The sequence below is a fragment of the Hevea brasiliensis genome, chromosome 14 (genome assembly GCF_030052815.1).
Source record: "Hevea brasiliensis isolate MT/VB/25A 57/8 chromosome 14, ASM3005281v1, whole genome shotgun sequence".
In the NCBI taxonomy this organism is placed as follows: domain Eukaryota; kingdom Viridiplantae; phylum Streptophyta; class Magnoliopsida; order Malpighiales; family Euphorbiaceae; genus Hevea; species Hevea brasiliensis.
The window spans coordinates 4871209-4888267 of NC_079506.1; the positions used below are offsets into that span (position 1 = coordinate 4871209).

The 17059-nt window shown below is 34.0% G+C and overlaps 1 protein-coding gene and 1 pseudogene across 1 annotated transcript; one reads left to right on the plus strand and one right to left on the minus strand.

The window, feature by feature from the left end:
- LOC131172486 (putative disease resistance protein RGA3) overlaps positions 1-17059 on the plus strand; it is a 99251-nt pseudogene that overhangs the window by 42315 nt on the left and 39877 nt on the right.
- Positions 988-3848, minus strand: LOC131172488 (beta-glucosidase 12-like). The gene is made up of 10 exons (XM_058133302.1): positions 3779-3848; positions 3603-3680; positions 3193-3280; positions 2793-3048; positions 2589-2704; positions 2272-2489; positions 2033-2067; positions 1838-1940; positions 1641-1749; positions 988-1566 (listed from the first exon to the last, which is right to left on the minus strand). Exons 1-10 carry the CDS (start codon positions 3837-3839, stop codon positions 1326-1328), a joined length of 1305 nt encoding a protein of 434 aa, XP_057989285.1. The 5' UTR covers positions 3840-3848; the 3' UTR covers positions 988-1325.

Below are 17059 nucleotides of genomic sequence, written 5' to 3' on the forward strand. Positions count from 1 at the left end.
AGAAATTCTGGGTGTTTAAATCTCTTAGTGTTCTGATACAGAATAGACTGGAAATTGTCTTATCATTAGCATATTGTGTAAGGTTTTATATACGTGACACAGTTACAACAGATTGGTACAAATCAAGTTTGGTTTAACAACTTGATAAAACCATGGATAAGCATATCCTATTAGATGGCCTATGAACTCCTCCCATTGAGGAAAAAATATTCAATGAAATTAATATATGTGATTATGGTGGGTCTCATATGGATCCAAAATGATCAACTATTATGATTAAACCATTGTATGTACAACAGTTCCACTAAATAAAAATTCCTTGTGGAGAGCTGCCCAAGTTTATGGTGGTGCTATTCAATATGAAATTCATTCTGATAGTGTCAGCTCGTTTCTCCTGCTGGGTTTTGCAAATTCTTCTTTCGATTTATTTCCTTCATATCTTACGGTTTCCTCTTCTCCCTGAGGAGTTGTTAATCATGAGATCAGTATAGAGTCTGTTTTCAAAATCTTATGGAATGGGATTTCAAGAAATCGAGCAGAATATCTTCACTTTTACGCTCATCAGAAACATCAAATTTGCTATACCAAATTGTATCCTTTTCATATTAATAAAGTTATTTCTTGATTAAAAAAAAAAAAACCGCAGTCCACAAATTTCTGCAGAATTCATATGCTACCGTTGTTTTGTAGCTTAAATATATGACACAAGAAAAGCGAATTCTAATTAGCTTATCAAAAAAAGCGAATTCTATAATTAAAATGCCTGAATTTAGTTGCAGTTAGGAAAGGACTAAAATCCATGAAATATTTTTTCTACTTTACTTTCAATTCCAGTCAAATGAAACCTTTAATTTTATAGAGGACACACGATCACCATAATTAATTTTAATACAAAACAAGTAATTGGTTTTTTTTTTTAATTATTTAAAAGGAAACAAAATTTTTTTAAAATCAAACCAGAAAAAACTTAGTATGAGCAAATCCAACTAAACCAAGACCAGCGATTGCAGCCCAAACAAAAAGGCAAAACAGACCATGGACTAGTACAAGAGGAAAGCGCAAAGCATTAAGAAAACCAACATTTCGAAAAACCAAAAGCAATACCCAAACAACACACAGCAACTAAAGCAATTAAAATCAACAACTGAAAAAAGAACTGAAGCTTAAGCAGAATCCAAAGGCCATCAAGGAGCAGAAACACCAAATAAACGGCAGCCGGGCACCAAATCAAGTCACTGGAGTTGAGCAGTAGTCCAGTGATGTTATTTAGTAGCAAGACACACAAAAGTCACACAAATGCAGCACCTCTACAAGGCACATGCTAGCTATATGTATTTGCTAGCCCTTGAAGAAATCTTGGTCACGTTCGAACTAATCGGAAGAATCCATTCTCGCCTATTATCGAGGAAAGATGCAAACCAAGAAGCTGAGTTCTTGGGGTGTCTTTTCATGTTATCTTTGTAGTCCACGTAGTACAAAACAAATCTGGAAGTATAACCAATATTCCATTCGTAGTTATCCATAAATGACCAAGCAAAGTAACCTTTGACATTAACATTGTACTCCCTGCCAAAACCAATCATCATTAGGCAAATGATTATCGAAAACTTGTAGATAATTATCTTGGAGATTTTACTCACTTGATGGATCCAAGTACATTCCAAAGATGGGTTTTATAATATTGAATCCTGTGGTCATCTAGAGTCCCCTCCTGCCTGCTTAGCGTTTCATTGTTGTACTCGTCAACCCCTAATAGTATAGAAAAAGAAATTAGATGTAAATATATCTATAATTAAGTACTTTCCATTTCGACATGAGAAAGGCATAAATGACTTACCATTCTCAGTGATGTAAATTACTGGATTGTTGTATGTATCTTTAGTATAGTTTAAAAGATGTCGAATACCTTTCGGATAAATATAAAACCAAGGAGAGTATGCCTGCATGATTTATCTCTATGTCATTGATACAATCCACAAATGTATAATTCTATCCATTATATTTTTATCAATTCATTTTCTTGGGCACTAACCTGTGGACCAATGGGTTTACCATCTTCACCGTAAGCTGTAATAAAAAGAAAATTAGCGTGTTATTATGGGCTAAAGAAAATCCTTATTAACAAGCATATACAACATGTGGTGATAAGCTATATTGAAGTTAAATTGGATTTTTTTTTTTATACATAACCATTTTTTTTCCTTCTCGCTATCAATGTGTCATATTTGCTTATTGAAAAAAAGTATCATATTTTTACATAAGTAAACTTACGAGTTTCAGTAACACGATGTTCAGTTCTATATCTAATATAATATGGATTAACAGTGGCATTTGCTTTTGCATAATATGAAGTGTAGTATTGCAACCCAACAAAATCATATGATCCTTTAAGCAACTGAGATTCTCTGCAAGTAAATTTTTGCAATTTATTTCCAACTAAAGTTTGCACACTTCTTGGGTAGTGGCCATAGGTCATAGGATGCATAAACCTGAAAAAGATAGAAAATTTTTGTATATTATTAATTAAACGCTTGTGAGCATAATTTATTCCTATAAAAAAGCTTAATTAATTTGAAAGAAATACTCACAATCCAAACATAAAATCAAGGGCTGTTTTAGCTGCTTCTCTATCAGCTATACCATTGGAGAAAGGTTCAAACCAAAAAGTAAAGAGTGTTATCCCAATTTCGCCCTTTTGTTCTGCCTACACAATCAATAAAAATAAGTTCAGATGTACATATGTTTCTATTTGAAAGAGTAATATATATTTATATATGTGTGTGTGTGTGTACCTGGTATTTTTCTCTGTATACTTGGACAGCTGCCGCATGAGAAAGGAGCAAATGATGAGCAACTATGTAAGGTTCTGTGGCTGAGTTTCCCGCAGAGCATTGAATATTCACCCAAGATGAGCATCGGCCAGGAGCATGGATGCCCAAGTCATAGCCGAACCCGGTAACAGCCCATGGTTCATTTAATGTCATCCAATGCTTCACTCGATCACCAAATTTTTGGAAGCATAGATCCGCAAAGTCACGAAAATCATCTCTATATTTTATATGATTGTTTAATAAAATATTTTATTAGTTGTAATAAGCTAGAGATGAGAATATTATAATTCAAAGAAATAGATAGATATCCAGGCTTCAACCTTTACTATTTTAGAAATGTAGCATAAGCTTGCATACTTACACAATACAACGGCTTAAAAAGCCACCATACTTGTCTTCTAGGGCTTGAGGAGTATCCCAATGAAAAATTGTTACGAAAGGCTCCAAACCTAATTTTGCAAATACAATAAATTAGAAGTGTGTGTTCTAATACATTTGATAGGGCATAATGCAATATAATTTAATCAAATATTCTATTGAATTCAATAAAATATTTGACAATGTAAGGTGGTTAGCAGCATCACTAGTTGTTCAAATTTTCCAACGAACATTTGGTATTTTTCAATTTTAACAGGAAAAAAGAAACCTTTAATAGGGAGATTGACCTTTATTATTATAATGTTATCATTATATATTTTTGTTCACATTTTCTAAATATTGAAGGCGGACAATTTCTATTCGAATCCTTCAAGGGAAAGAGACAATTATCACCCTTTGATTTAGTTTCATTGATAAGCTTGTTGTAAAATTCTATCCCTTCCTCATTCACTCCATCTCGTACTCTTCCACCTGAATATTAATTTTAAAATGAAAAGAAAAAAAAAAGAAGTAGATAATTAATTATAAATGTGTAGTGGAGCAAATTCAAAAATTGGTAATGTACTTACTAGGTATTATTCTAGACCATGAAATGGAGAATCTGAAAGCATTTACACCTATATCTTTCATTAATTGAATATCTTCCTGCAATTTCAAAAGTATTGTTTAGTTTTTTTTTTCTTGAAAGTGAACAAGGATTTTGTGAGGAAACAAGAAAAAAAAAAATGTAATTATCGTATGGCATAGCGATTATAGAAATCAACTGCAACATCTCCATTGCTCTGATCCTTTATCCTCTCTGCAAAATTTCATAGAAATATTTAATAATTTGCAGGGAGATAATATATGTAAATAGTCAACATATAAACATATACTTACCTGAAGACTCACGGGCAAATATGTCCCACACGCTAGGTCCTCTGCCCTTCTTATTTGCTTCACCTTCAACCTGAATGCCACAAACAAGGATTTAAACACTATATATACTACTAATATTTTGTATGCATAAGCCTGGATGGTTTGTTAATAAACACTCAGAATCTACTTGTTCATTATTAGCTGTTTTTCTTCATTGTTTCAGAAAAATAAGAACATAAAGAACTTCCACTCTGATGCATACATTTTGCATAGTAATTTAGGTTTAATTTCATAGCCATTTTATTTGATTTTTAGTCACTTTTAGCTAATTTCATTAGTTATTTAGTTAGTTTTTCATAATTGTCAATTTTGGATTAATTTGTAATTTTTACTTTGTTTTGTAGGAAAAATGGTGTTTTTGAAGGACTGAAAAGAAATTTTGCCATTGAGGAGTGACTTCTACAGCCAAAGATGTCAAGAACAAGTTTTCAAGTTGAAATATGCATTGACAAAATTGTGCATAACTTGCCGCATAAGCTATGCAGATCCGCATGAGGAGAAGAAACACTGTTCCAACACCTGCCGAATTGTGCATAAGGAGAGTGCATAGCTTATGCAGATTCACGCCTCCCTTATGCACTTTCACGGAATTGTGCATAACCTATGCGCCAAGTCATGCAGTTTCGCATAAGTGAACCAGAAACCAGCCGAAAACTGCATAAGGGACTGCATGACTTATGCAGTCCACTTATGCAGTCCCACAAAGAGTTCATTAATGAGCTGGCAGAAGATTCCCTTAGAAAATCCCTCCTCAAACACACCATTTTAGGGCTCCATGTCAGAAAATGCTATAAATAGCCCCATTTCCCATTTTAGAAAGGGAGACAAGAAGAGGAGAAAAAGGAGCAGGAGCAGCTGAAGAGACACAATCATTTTCCACACCATTTCCAACCAGATTTGGAGATTTCTTTCCTTCCTTACATTTTTCCTACATTTCTAGTGTTGAGCTTTTTATTTCTTAGCTTAGATTATGATGCATACATTTTGCATAATCATTGAGGTTTAATTTCATAGCCATTTTATTTGATTATTAGTCTTTTTTAGCTAATTTCATTAGTTAATTAGTTAGTTTTTCATAATTGTCGATTTTGGATTAATTTGTAATTTTTACTTTGTTTTGTAGGAAAAATGGTGTTTTTGAAGGACTGAAGAGAATTTTGCCATTGAGGAGTGTCTTCTACAGCCAAAGATGTCAAAAAACAAGTTTTCAAGCTGAAATATGCATTGACCAAATTGTGCATAACTTGCCGCATAAGCTATGCAGATTTGCATAAGGAGAAAGATCACTGTTCCAGAACCAGTTGAAGTGTGCATAAGGAGACAGCATAGCTTATGCACATTCCCGCCTCCCTTATGCACCTTCACAGAATTGTGCATAACCTATGCACCAAGTCATGCAGTTTTGCATAAGTGGCCTGTAACTGCTAAAATCAGATAAGGGACTGCATAACTTATGCAGTCCACTTATGCAGTCCCATGAAGAGTTCATTAATGAGCTGGCAGGAGATTCCCTCAAATAATTCCTCCTAGAACATACCATTTTAGGGCTCCATGTCAGAAAAATGCTATAAATAGTCCCATTTTCTCATTTTAGAGGGAGACAAGGAGCAAAGAAGAAAAGGAGAGGGGCTGAGCAGAATTTGAAGAGCCATCTTCACCTTCCACACCATTTTTTAACTAAGATTTGCAGATTTCTTCCTTCCTTTACATTTTTCTACATTTCTAGTGTTTAATTTCTTACTTCTTAGCTTAGATTAAAGCTTTATTTCCATTTAAACTCATCATATCTTGTAAGCATTATGGATAGTGAGTAGTTTACTTTTGATTCTGGAGTAAGGGATGTAATATTTTAGTTATTTTTGTGGATTTGAACTGGGTTAGTCCCAATTTAATGAATTTATGAGGTTTAATCCATTTCTTGTGTGCTTATTCACATGCTTAATGAAGGGCCCCATTAAGTTATGTTCTTAATCCTTGGTTGAAGCACCGAAAGGAGAAACCAAGTGATAGTTAATCAAGAAATTGGACTTAATTAACTTAGATCTAGAAATAGACTAAGGGTTAAGAGGGTTTTAATAGATTGATTAAAGAACCTAATGGGTCTTGGTTAATTTTAACTCCACGAAAGTAGGATTAAGTTAATTAAGGCACTCTTTGTCTCACTCGAAAGAGTTTTCAAAGGATTTTATAATTAATCTCCTTTAAACCCATAAATTTCATGGATTGGGCTAGCTAGGGAAAATCCCAAAATAGCTTGAATATGAAATCCGAACTCCTAATCGCTTTTACCATTGTTAATCGAATTTAATCATTTGCCATTTTAAATATTGCCATATTTGAACTTGCTTATTTCAATTTGATGCAAATCTTAGTTTAATTAATACATTGTTGAATAGAATATTAAATTTGCACATTTAGATTTCATACTCCATTACCCATTAATTCATTATTTTAATTTCATAAATACTTCAATTTAGTCAACTTTTATATCAAAAATTCAATCATTAACACAACTCCTCGTGGGATCGATATTTTTCTATACTACTTGTACGACTGCGCGCTTGCGGTTGGGACGCATCAAGTTTTTGGCGCCGTTGCCGGGGAGTTGTTTGCTTAAGATTGAATTCTTGATTATTTTAGTTGTTTTTTAGTTTTATCTCTGTTATCTTTTCATTTTGTGTTTGTTTGTTCTTTTTCAGGTACTCTTAATCTTTTATGAGAAGAGCTAGAAGCACAAGTGATACATCCTTATTATTCAACCCTGAAATTGAGAAATTTTGTAAGGCCAACAAGAAAGAAACCAGAAAAAGAAAAGAAGCCTTGATAGAAACTGAATTAGAAGCAGACATGGCTGATGAAAGAATTAGAATTGGTGTTGGTAATGCTGGAAATGATCAAAATAATGAAAATGCAGCCCATGGTGAAGAAGTTGTTAATGCTAACGTGCCTAGGGGAAGTATGATGGATCATGCTTTTCCACGTTTTGATGACTTGAGAGAGAGCATAGCAAGACCAAGGATTGATGCAAATAGTTACAAGATGGATTTTGGAGTCCTTCAAATGATTCAGAATTCTCAATTTGGGGGTCATCCTTCTGAAAATCCACACACACATCTGAAGAAGTTTGCTATGATTTGTGACATGCAAAAACAACTGGAGTATCCGATGATGCAAAGAAGGCTAAAATTGTTTCCATTCTCTTTGAAAGATAGAGCATTGGATTGGCTTGATTCTTTACCTCACAACTCAATTACAAATTGGGAGCGACTCACGATGCATTTCTTGCCCAATACTTTCCACTGAAAACTCAATAGTTGATGAATCAAATGATTGCTTTTAGACCAAGAGAAGATGAGACTCTTTATGAGTCATGGATGAGATGGAAGGAGTTGGAGAGACAATGTCCACATCATGCCATTCCTAAATGGATGATAAACCAGAATTTTTACACAAATGTCACTCCTGCTATCAGAGGAATCATTGATGCTCAAACTGAGGGGAATTCATCATTAAGCATGAAGATGAAGCTTATGAGTTATTAGAGAAAATAGCAAAGAATAGTCATCTATGGAGTAGTCCAAGAGGGTCAACTCCAACTCAAAAAGGCAAGTTCTTTGGAATGTATGAGCTTGATCCATTCAACATGATCAATGCCAAATTTGATGCACTCACTAATGTCCTTGCTAAGAAAATGGAGGATTTAAGTATGCTAATCAGTTCATCATCATGCTCTGGAAGTTCTCAACAAGTTACTTATGCAGAAGGAACAATGAGCTGTGGAGTAGATTATCCTTCATATGCTTGGAGGAATCATCCCAATTTTTCATGGGAGAATCAGCAAAATCAAGCTTCAACTCGGAACTTTTCATCACAACAACAAGAGCATCAATACCAACAACCTAGGCAACCACCACCTAGTTTTCAGCAAAAGAATGCAAATACTGCACCTTTACCAAGACAGCAAGAACAAAGTTCCACCACAGAGGCTTTATTACAACAAATTCTTGCTAATCAAATTAAGCGTGATGAAGAGTTGAGAGAGATGAAAGCAAGGCTGGAACAAATGCAAACACACAATAGGATGTTGGAAAATCAGATTGCACAACAAGCATGCTCATCAAGTACCAATTCTATGGGGAAACTTCCTAGTCAAACAGAAAATCCAAGGGAGCAATGTCATGCCATCACACTGAGGAGTGGTAAAATAGTGCATAATGAGAAGAGTGAAAAAGTTGAAAAGAGAGAAAATGAGGAAGATTTTGAGGGAGATGAAAAACAAAAGAGTGAAAAAGGGAGTGCAAGAAAAGGTAAAGAGGAGGTTGGAGAGAAAGAAGAGAAATATATACCTCCAGAGCCTTACAAGCCACAGCTTCCCTTTCCACAGAGATTTCAAAAAGCCAAGCTTGATAAGCAATTTGGGAAGTTCTTAGAGGTTTTGAAGAAGCTATATATAAATGTGCCTTTTATCGATGCTCTTTCCCAAATGCCTTCTTATGCTAAGTTTTTGAAAGAAATTCTCTCAAACAAAAGAAGACTTGAAGATTATGAGACTAGAGCCTTAACTGAGGAATGCAGTGCTATCCTCCAAAGGAAACTTCCTCCAAAGCTCAAGGATCCAGGGAGTTTTTCAATTCCATGCCATATTGGGGAATCATGTTCTATAAAAGCTTTATGTGATTTAGGGGCTAGTGTAAGCCTTATGCCCCTCTCCATCTATGAGAAGCTTAACATGGGAGATCTTAAGCCAACCCACATTTCTCTTCAGTTGGCAGACAGATCAATTAAATATCCAGAAGGGATCTAGGAAAATATACCAATGAAGGTAGGAAAATTTTACATCCCATTGACTTTGTCATTTTGGACATGGAAGAGGATTCTCATATGCCAATCATTTTGGGAGGCCTTTCCTGGCTACAGCTGGTGCTTTGATTGACGTGAAAGGTGAAAAGCTTACTCTTAGAATCGGAGAGGATCAGTTAGTCTTCAATATTGGCAATGATAAGAAGAAGCAACATGAAGATGTAGACTCTTGTTTGAGAATTGATATAGTTGATGAGTTAGTAAAAGAGCACTTTAGAAAGAGCTATCCGAAGGCTTCTCTTGAAAGTTGTCTTATCCATGAAGGGAGTATCAATGATGAAAATCCAAAAGAGGCTGCATTTGCACAAGATTTGAATAGTAATCCACCTTGTCCTATGGCACCAATCTTTCAAGTTGAGCAAATGGAGAAAAGTGAAGTAAAGCAACCATCTCTCAAAGAAAAGATGCACCAAAGGTTGTCAAGAAAGAAATGGTCGGATTTTTAGACAAAGCAACAAGGATCTTCTCATATGATGGAAAGAAAATGAAGTATAGATTCATTGAAGCACCTATTGGAAACAGAGGCAACAAATTCCAATTTCAGCCACCATGAAACATGAAAAGAGTCTAGCTAAGGACTATAAATTAGCGCTCTTGGGAGGCATCCCAAGTCCTTTTATTTTGCTTTTGTTGATTTACTTTCATTTTCATTAATTTTGTTTTTATCTTAAATTTCCTCAAATTCAATTTTTGACATTATTAAATCTTGTCCCTTGTAGATGTATATCAATGAAGAAAGGCTGGTGAACTATTGGGAGCTGCAATCTGGTTATTGCAGAGGAAAAATGCAATCTGCAGAAAAGGAAAAGTCTGCAGCAGATAGATTCTGTCCTTGAGCTGCAATCTGGTTTATGCAGAGAGGAAGAAGAAATTCTGCAGCAAAGAGGGTGTTTGCAGCAGATGGCTTGTGTTTTTGGTGAGGTTGGGTGTGAGACTTTTAAGTATGTGTGATTTTAATCTTAATATGGTGGTAAGTGAGTCATTTTTGCAGTTTTGAGCTTCTTTGGGTTGTAGGATTCAAGGTAAAAATGCTGCATTTTCTTGGCAAAACTTGGAGACTTCATTTCATCATTTGTGGTTAGATGCAACTTCATGCAAATTTTATGGAGTTTTATGTGCTAAATGTTGATTTGCAGAATTTGTCTTAAAATGGCATAGTTCTCAAAGGTCTTTTATGTAGGATCCATTTTTACATGCTTGTGTGATGCATTTTTGATGAACTTTGTATATATTGATGTGTTTTTGGTGAAAAATTCTCATGGTTTATGCTTCATGGAATTATATTTCCTCATTCTAGGGTATTTTTCACACTTGCAATCCATGTTCTATTGCATTCTTGATCTTGTTAAATTGTGCATAAGCAACTGCATAGCTTATGCAATCCTGCATAACCATAATTCTTGCCATTTTTTCACCTTTATTGCAAGTGCATAAGGAGGGTGCATAGCTTATGCAACTCTGCATAACCTCATTTTGTCAAATTTCATATCTGTCAAAACTTGCATAAGGTGAGTGCATAACTTATGCACTTCTGCATAACCAAAAATTCTGCATTTTCTCTCTCTGCCGAAGTCTGCATAAGCAGAGTGCATAGCCTATGCACTTCTGCATGACCAGAAACTCCAAAAATTCAAACCTGCCGAGGGGTGCATAAGCAGAGTGCATAGCCTATGCACTTCTGCATAACCAAAAACTCTGAATTTCCAATTCTGCCGAGGGGTGCATAAGCAGAGTGCATAACCTATGCACTTGTGCATGACCAGAAATCAGAAAATTCCAAAAGTTGCCGAGACCTGCATAAGCAATGTGCATAGCTTATGCACTTCTGCATAACCAAAGACTCTGAATTTCAAAACCCACCGAAGAGTGCATAAGGAGAGTGCATAACTTATGCACTTCCGCATGACCAAAAAAAAAAAAAAAAAAAAAATGCAACCCTTATTGCCACTCATGCAGAACCGCACGGCTTATGCACCCTACTTATGCACATGTTCTGGAAAAGTTAAAACCTGCTGAGACTTGCATAAGGAGAGTGCATAACTTATGCACTTCCGCATGACCAAAAAAAAAAAAAAAAAAAAAAAATTTTTGCAAATATTTTACATAGCCTATGCAACCCTTATTGCCACTCATGCGAGCCATACGGCTTATGCACCCTACTTATGCACATGTTTTGGGTAGCACTTTACTCTGCATAACTCTGACCTCTTATGCATCACTATTATTCCTTGAATTCTCATCTGCTCTATACTGTAACTCTTTCCTTTTGCTCTTAAATTTCACAATTCCTGGTAATTTCTCTTTACTTTGAATTTTGATAATGCACTACTTGAGACATTGAGGACAATGTCTAATTTTGAGTTTGGGGGTGCACATTCATTTTGATTTTTGCTTCATTTTTTTTTTTTTTTACATTTTGAGTATAGGAACATCTCATCCCATTTCATTTACATATATTGTAAATATTTTACATATACATCCATACATACATATACATAACACATTTACACACACATTATACATCACTTAGAAATTATACACTTTGCACACAAATAGACTTCTTCCATTTAGTTAATGCATTGCTCATTTTTAGGAATCATGCATCATGCATTAAATTCTTTTGCCAAATCCCTTGAGTATTGAAAAGTTGCCTATGAGAGTGATTTGACTTACCTTTAGTTGGGTTTGTGGATTGAAAGTTTCCTAAGAGGTGCAAAGTTTTGAAGTGTTATCCCTTGCCTATATCTTCTTAGCCAAAAAGCCACCCAACTAGTCATTTGGAGATGGAAGTGTTTAGAGGGAGTTATTGGATATAAGGTAGTCAAATGATGTCTCACCAATCCTAGAACAAATTTTCTAAACCTTTCAAGGCGAAATACCAGCTTGTACTTGAAAAGAGAGATGATTAGGCATTCTTTGATTTAAACCTTCTCATTTTAAACCTTTGGCCCTTTTTCCTAATTAAAATTGACCTTTGAAAACCCCTTTGAGCCTTTTTATCCCTAATTTTTCTTGAAATCCTTATTGCTACCTAGCCAATGAACCAAACACTCCAACCCTTTTCATGAGAATAATATTGAATGTTAGGTACACTTTCTAAAAAAAATAAAAAGAAAAATAAAAAAAAAGAAAAAAATATACAATAAAAGGGAGAAGAAGTGCTTGTCATCTTGTACAAGTGCTACTATATGTGCTTTTCACTATTGCCATTCAAAATGAAAGAAATCCACCCAAAGTATTAAAAGAAATGAGTTTGGGGGTGGCATTTTTAGGGACAATCATCAAAAGAAAATGCAAAATACAAGTCTAAAGTATCAAAATGTCCCTCCATTTTTATGTGTTTTGTAAACTATGCTAGCACTTGACAATTCTCATTGTGTACTTCTCTCCTCCATATATACAAAAAAAAAAGAAAAAAAGAAGAAAAAGAAAAAATTATAATAAAATAAGAAGTGTACCTTATGTTTAAAAATTGAAAATATTCTCATGCTTTGAATACTTTTTACCCATCTTTCTTCTTAGCCTCATTTTAAACCCCATGGCCTCATTACATCCCTAAAAAGACCTTTGATCTCTTGATAGTACTTGCTACATTAGTGGAGATAGGAGTAGAGAATTTGCCTATGGGATTGGAAAACTATTCATCTATTCATTCAATTCTATCATTCCATGTTGAGATACTTTGGTTATCAATTGTCCTAGAATTCTTTTTGAGCATGACTATCTCTTTTGATTTGTTGGTTTGGGGATTTTGAATGATAATTGACTTGATGGCTAAGCGGTGAAAGCTTGGATAAGCATTAGATTCTTTGCATTTTGAAGGATGGGTATATGGATTGCTGGTATGGCTGAAGGTGTGTTTAGTTACTTTAATAGGTAATTTTCATAGCTCTTTGGATAAGGCACCCCTAAAAATTTTGCATTACATTTTAAAGTTTGCTTGAGGACAAGCAAAAGCTTGAGTTTGGGGGTATTTGATGCATACATTTTGCATAATCATTGAGGTTTAATTTCATAGCCATTTTATTTGATTATTAGTCATTTTTAGCTAATTTCATTAGTTAATTAGTTAGTTTTTCATAATTGTCGATTTTGGATTAATTTGTAATTTTTACTTTGTTTTGTAGGAAAAATGGTGTTTTTGAAGGACTGAAGAGAATTTTGCCATTGAGGAGTGTCTTCTACAGCCAAAGATGTCAAAAACAAGTTTTCAAGCTGAAATATGCATTGACCAAATTGTGCATAACTTGCCGCATAAGCTATGCAGATTTGCATAAGGAGAAAGATCACTGTTCCAGAACCAGCCGAAGTGTGCATAAGGAGACAGCATAGCTTATGCACATTCCGCCTCCCTTATGCACCTTCACGAGAATTGTGCATAACCTATGCACCAAGTCATGCGATTTTGCATAAGTGGCCCAGAACCGGTAGCGCATAAGGGACTGCATAACTTATGCGATCCACTTATCTGATCCCATGAAGAGTTCATTAATGAGCTGGCAGGAGATTCCCTCAAATAATTCCTCCTAGAACATACCATTTTAGGGCTCCATGTCAGAAAAATGCTATAAATAGTCCCATTTTCTCATTTTAGAAGGGGGACAAGGAGCAAAGAAGAAAAGGAGAGGGGCTGAGCAGAATTTGAAGAGCCATCTTCACCTTCCACACCATTTTTAACCAAGATTTGCAGATTTCTTCCTTCCTTTACATTTTTCTACATTTCTAGTGTTTAATTTCTTACTTCTTAGCTTAGATTAAAGCTTTATTTCCATTTAAACTCATCATATCTTGTAAGCATTATGGATAGTGAGTAGTTTACTTTTGATTCTGGAGTAAGGGATGTAATATTTTAGTTATTTTTGTGGATTTGAACTGGGTTAGTCCCAATTTAATGAATTTATGAGGTTTAATCCATTTCTTGTGTGCTTATTCACATGCTTAATGAAGGGCCCCATTAAGTTATGTTCTTAATCCTTGGTTGAAGCACCGAAAGGAGAAAACCAAGTGATAGTTAATCAAGAAATTGGACTTAATTAACTTAGATCTAGAAATAGACTAAGGGTTAAGAGGGTTTTAATAGATTGATTAAAGAACCTAATGGGTCTTGGTTAATTTTAACTCCACGAAAGTAGGATTAAGTTAATTAAGGCACTCTTTGTCTCACTCGAAAGAGTTTTCAAAGGATTTTATAATTAATCTCCTTTAAACCCATAAATTTCATGGATTGGGCTAGCTAGGGAAAATCCCAAAATAGCTTGAATATGAAATCCCGAACTCCGGAATCGCCTTTTTACCATTGTTAATCGAATTTAATCATTTGCCATTTTAAATATTGCCATATTTGAACTTGCTTATTTCAATTTGATGCAAATCTTAGTTTAATTAATACATTGTTGAATAGAATATTAAATTTGCACATTTAGATTTCATACTCCATTACCCATTAATTCATTATTTTAATTTCATAAATACTTCAATTTAGTCAACTTTTATATCAAAAATTCAATCATTAACACAACTCCTCGTGGGATCGATATTTTTCTATACTACTTGTACGACCCGTGCGCTTGCGGTTGGGACGCATCAGATTAAAGTTTTATTTCCATATAAACTCAGAATATCTTGTAAATATTATGGGTAGTGAGTAGTTTTACTTTTGATTCTGGAGTAAGGGATGTAATGTTTGGGATATTTTGTGGATTTTGATTGGGTAATCCATATTTTGTGGTCTTAATGAGTTTTATTCATTTCTTGTGTGCTTAATGACATGCTTAGTGTAGAATCCCATTAAGTTATGTTTTTAATCCATGGTTGAGGCACCGAAAGGAGAAGGCCTTGTGATAGATAATCAAGAAATTGGACTTAATTAACTTAGATCTAGAAATAGACTAAGGATTAAGAGGATTCACAGATTAATTAAAGAACTTAATGGGTCTTAATTAACTCTAAGTCCACGAAAGTAGGATTAGATTGATTAAGGCACTCTTTGTCCCACTCGAAAGGGTATTCAAAAGATTTAAGAATTAATCTCCTTAAAACCCGTAAGTTCCACAAGATTGGATAACCAATTTAAAATCCCGAAATAGCTTGAATATGAAATCCCGAACTCCGGAATCGCCTTTTTTATCATTGTTAATTTCTAATCGAATTTAATTACTTGCCATTTTGAATATTGCCATATTTGAATTTGCTTTATTTTAATTTGATGCAAATTTAGTTAAATCATTACATAGTTGAATTGATTATTGATTTTGCACATATAGATTTCATACTCCAATACCCATTAATTCATTGCTTTAATTTCAAAAATAGTTCAATTTAGTCAACTTTTTATATCAAAAATTCATTTATTAACACAACTCCTCGTGGGAACGATATCTTTTCTATATTACTTGTACGACCCGTGCACTTGCGGTTGGGCCACATCACACTCTAACTTGAAGACTTCATTATTTCTTTATTAGGCCACTACTGAAGCAGGTAATTAATACCTGGTAAGCAGAAGTGGATACTCCAAAAGTGAAGTCTTCAGGAAAATAGCTAGGGCTAAAATTTCTTGGGACATCGTGTTCTTCATCTAATAATATTGTTGCTGGCTCAGCAAAAGCCAACAACCTTATCAGCAAGACTGCTAGAATCCCTAATAGAAGAGAGTGTTTAGTAATCATATTGGTGGTATTATATGATTTGAAGTGCTTATGGTTTCTCCTTCTCATAGCGATGTCCCCTTTATATAGCAATAGAGGAAAGCAAGAAATTGTTGACGTAATGAAATACATGCATGGTTGTCCACTGTTGGTATGCTAGTTGTGTTTCACGGCAATAAAGCCAAAGCAAGATTCCAATGGTTCCCTCACTTTTTCTTTTTATTTCATGCAAACGTCTTTTTCCATTTAGAGAATCAGACCAAGTATTATTGTCTACTGATGAGTTATAAATCATGAGTGGTATCGAAATTTTTTTTAAAATTATAATATATGAGCTTGAATCTCAACAATTTAATCAATTAAAAACCATTACATATTTAAAGGTTTAGATAAATTTTTTTTGGATTTCAAAGAGTTGCATGTAATTGTTGACAAGAGTCTCTCATCTAAAAGAGAAAGGAATCCTAAAATGTTTATAAGGATCAAGAGCCAGTTAATTAATTGGTTATCTTCAACCTTTTTAGCAATGGTTGATCCAAACTCAAATAAATCCAATTATCATACCTTATGAACTATTGCCTCTAACTCATTTATTCACCTCCACTCTTTTTCAATTCAGTGATATTTTTTTAGAAATAATTTTAGAAATGCAAAAAATGATTTATCACTTTATCATATCACTTAATGGACAAAATATTAATCGTCATCAAAATAATACCTTTGAACTTTTACATCATTACATTTCCTTTAAGCCATTAATAGAATGCTAACTTCAAGTAACAATCTGACAGAAAATAGTTCAGGGTACTATTTTCTCTAGATTCCCAACTCTCACGTCAAATTAACTCTATTCATCATTCATCATACAAACTTTTCTCTAGATTCCCAATAAAGAAAAATTCCACAAAATAAAGAGCCTCCCCCTTTTAATAATGAAACTGTTCTTTATTCACAAAAGAGAAGATTACATGATGAAAAATAGAAACAATATTAGTTGTTGGTTATCGATTCTTGTCCTGACCACTGATTCCAATTATGAAAAAATGATCTCAAAAATATTTTCTGAGTCACAATCTAGCTATCACTTCTTCTCTTTCATGTTTACCTTCCCCAATTTACCGAAAATAGATCTGTCGTTGTTGCAAAAATGTATCTATCAGTGTTCCATTTAAGCTATTCTAAAGGAGAATCCAAGAGTGAGGAAAAGGGGTAATTTTTACCTATCATCCCTAAATTTTGACCGTTATCACGAAAATCAAATGATAATGAATAAGTTATTTTTATTTTTTGAATTTCATATTGAATGGAAAATATTTATTTATAAAAAAAAATCAAATGATAACGATCGTAATGTTTCAGTTCCTAAATTAAGTGATAGTTTCTTTTCATTTTCTATTATTCTTTTCTTTTGACGTGTAGCTATCT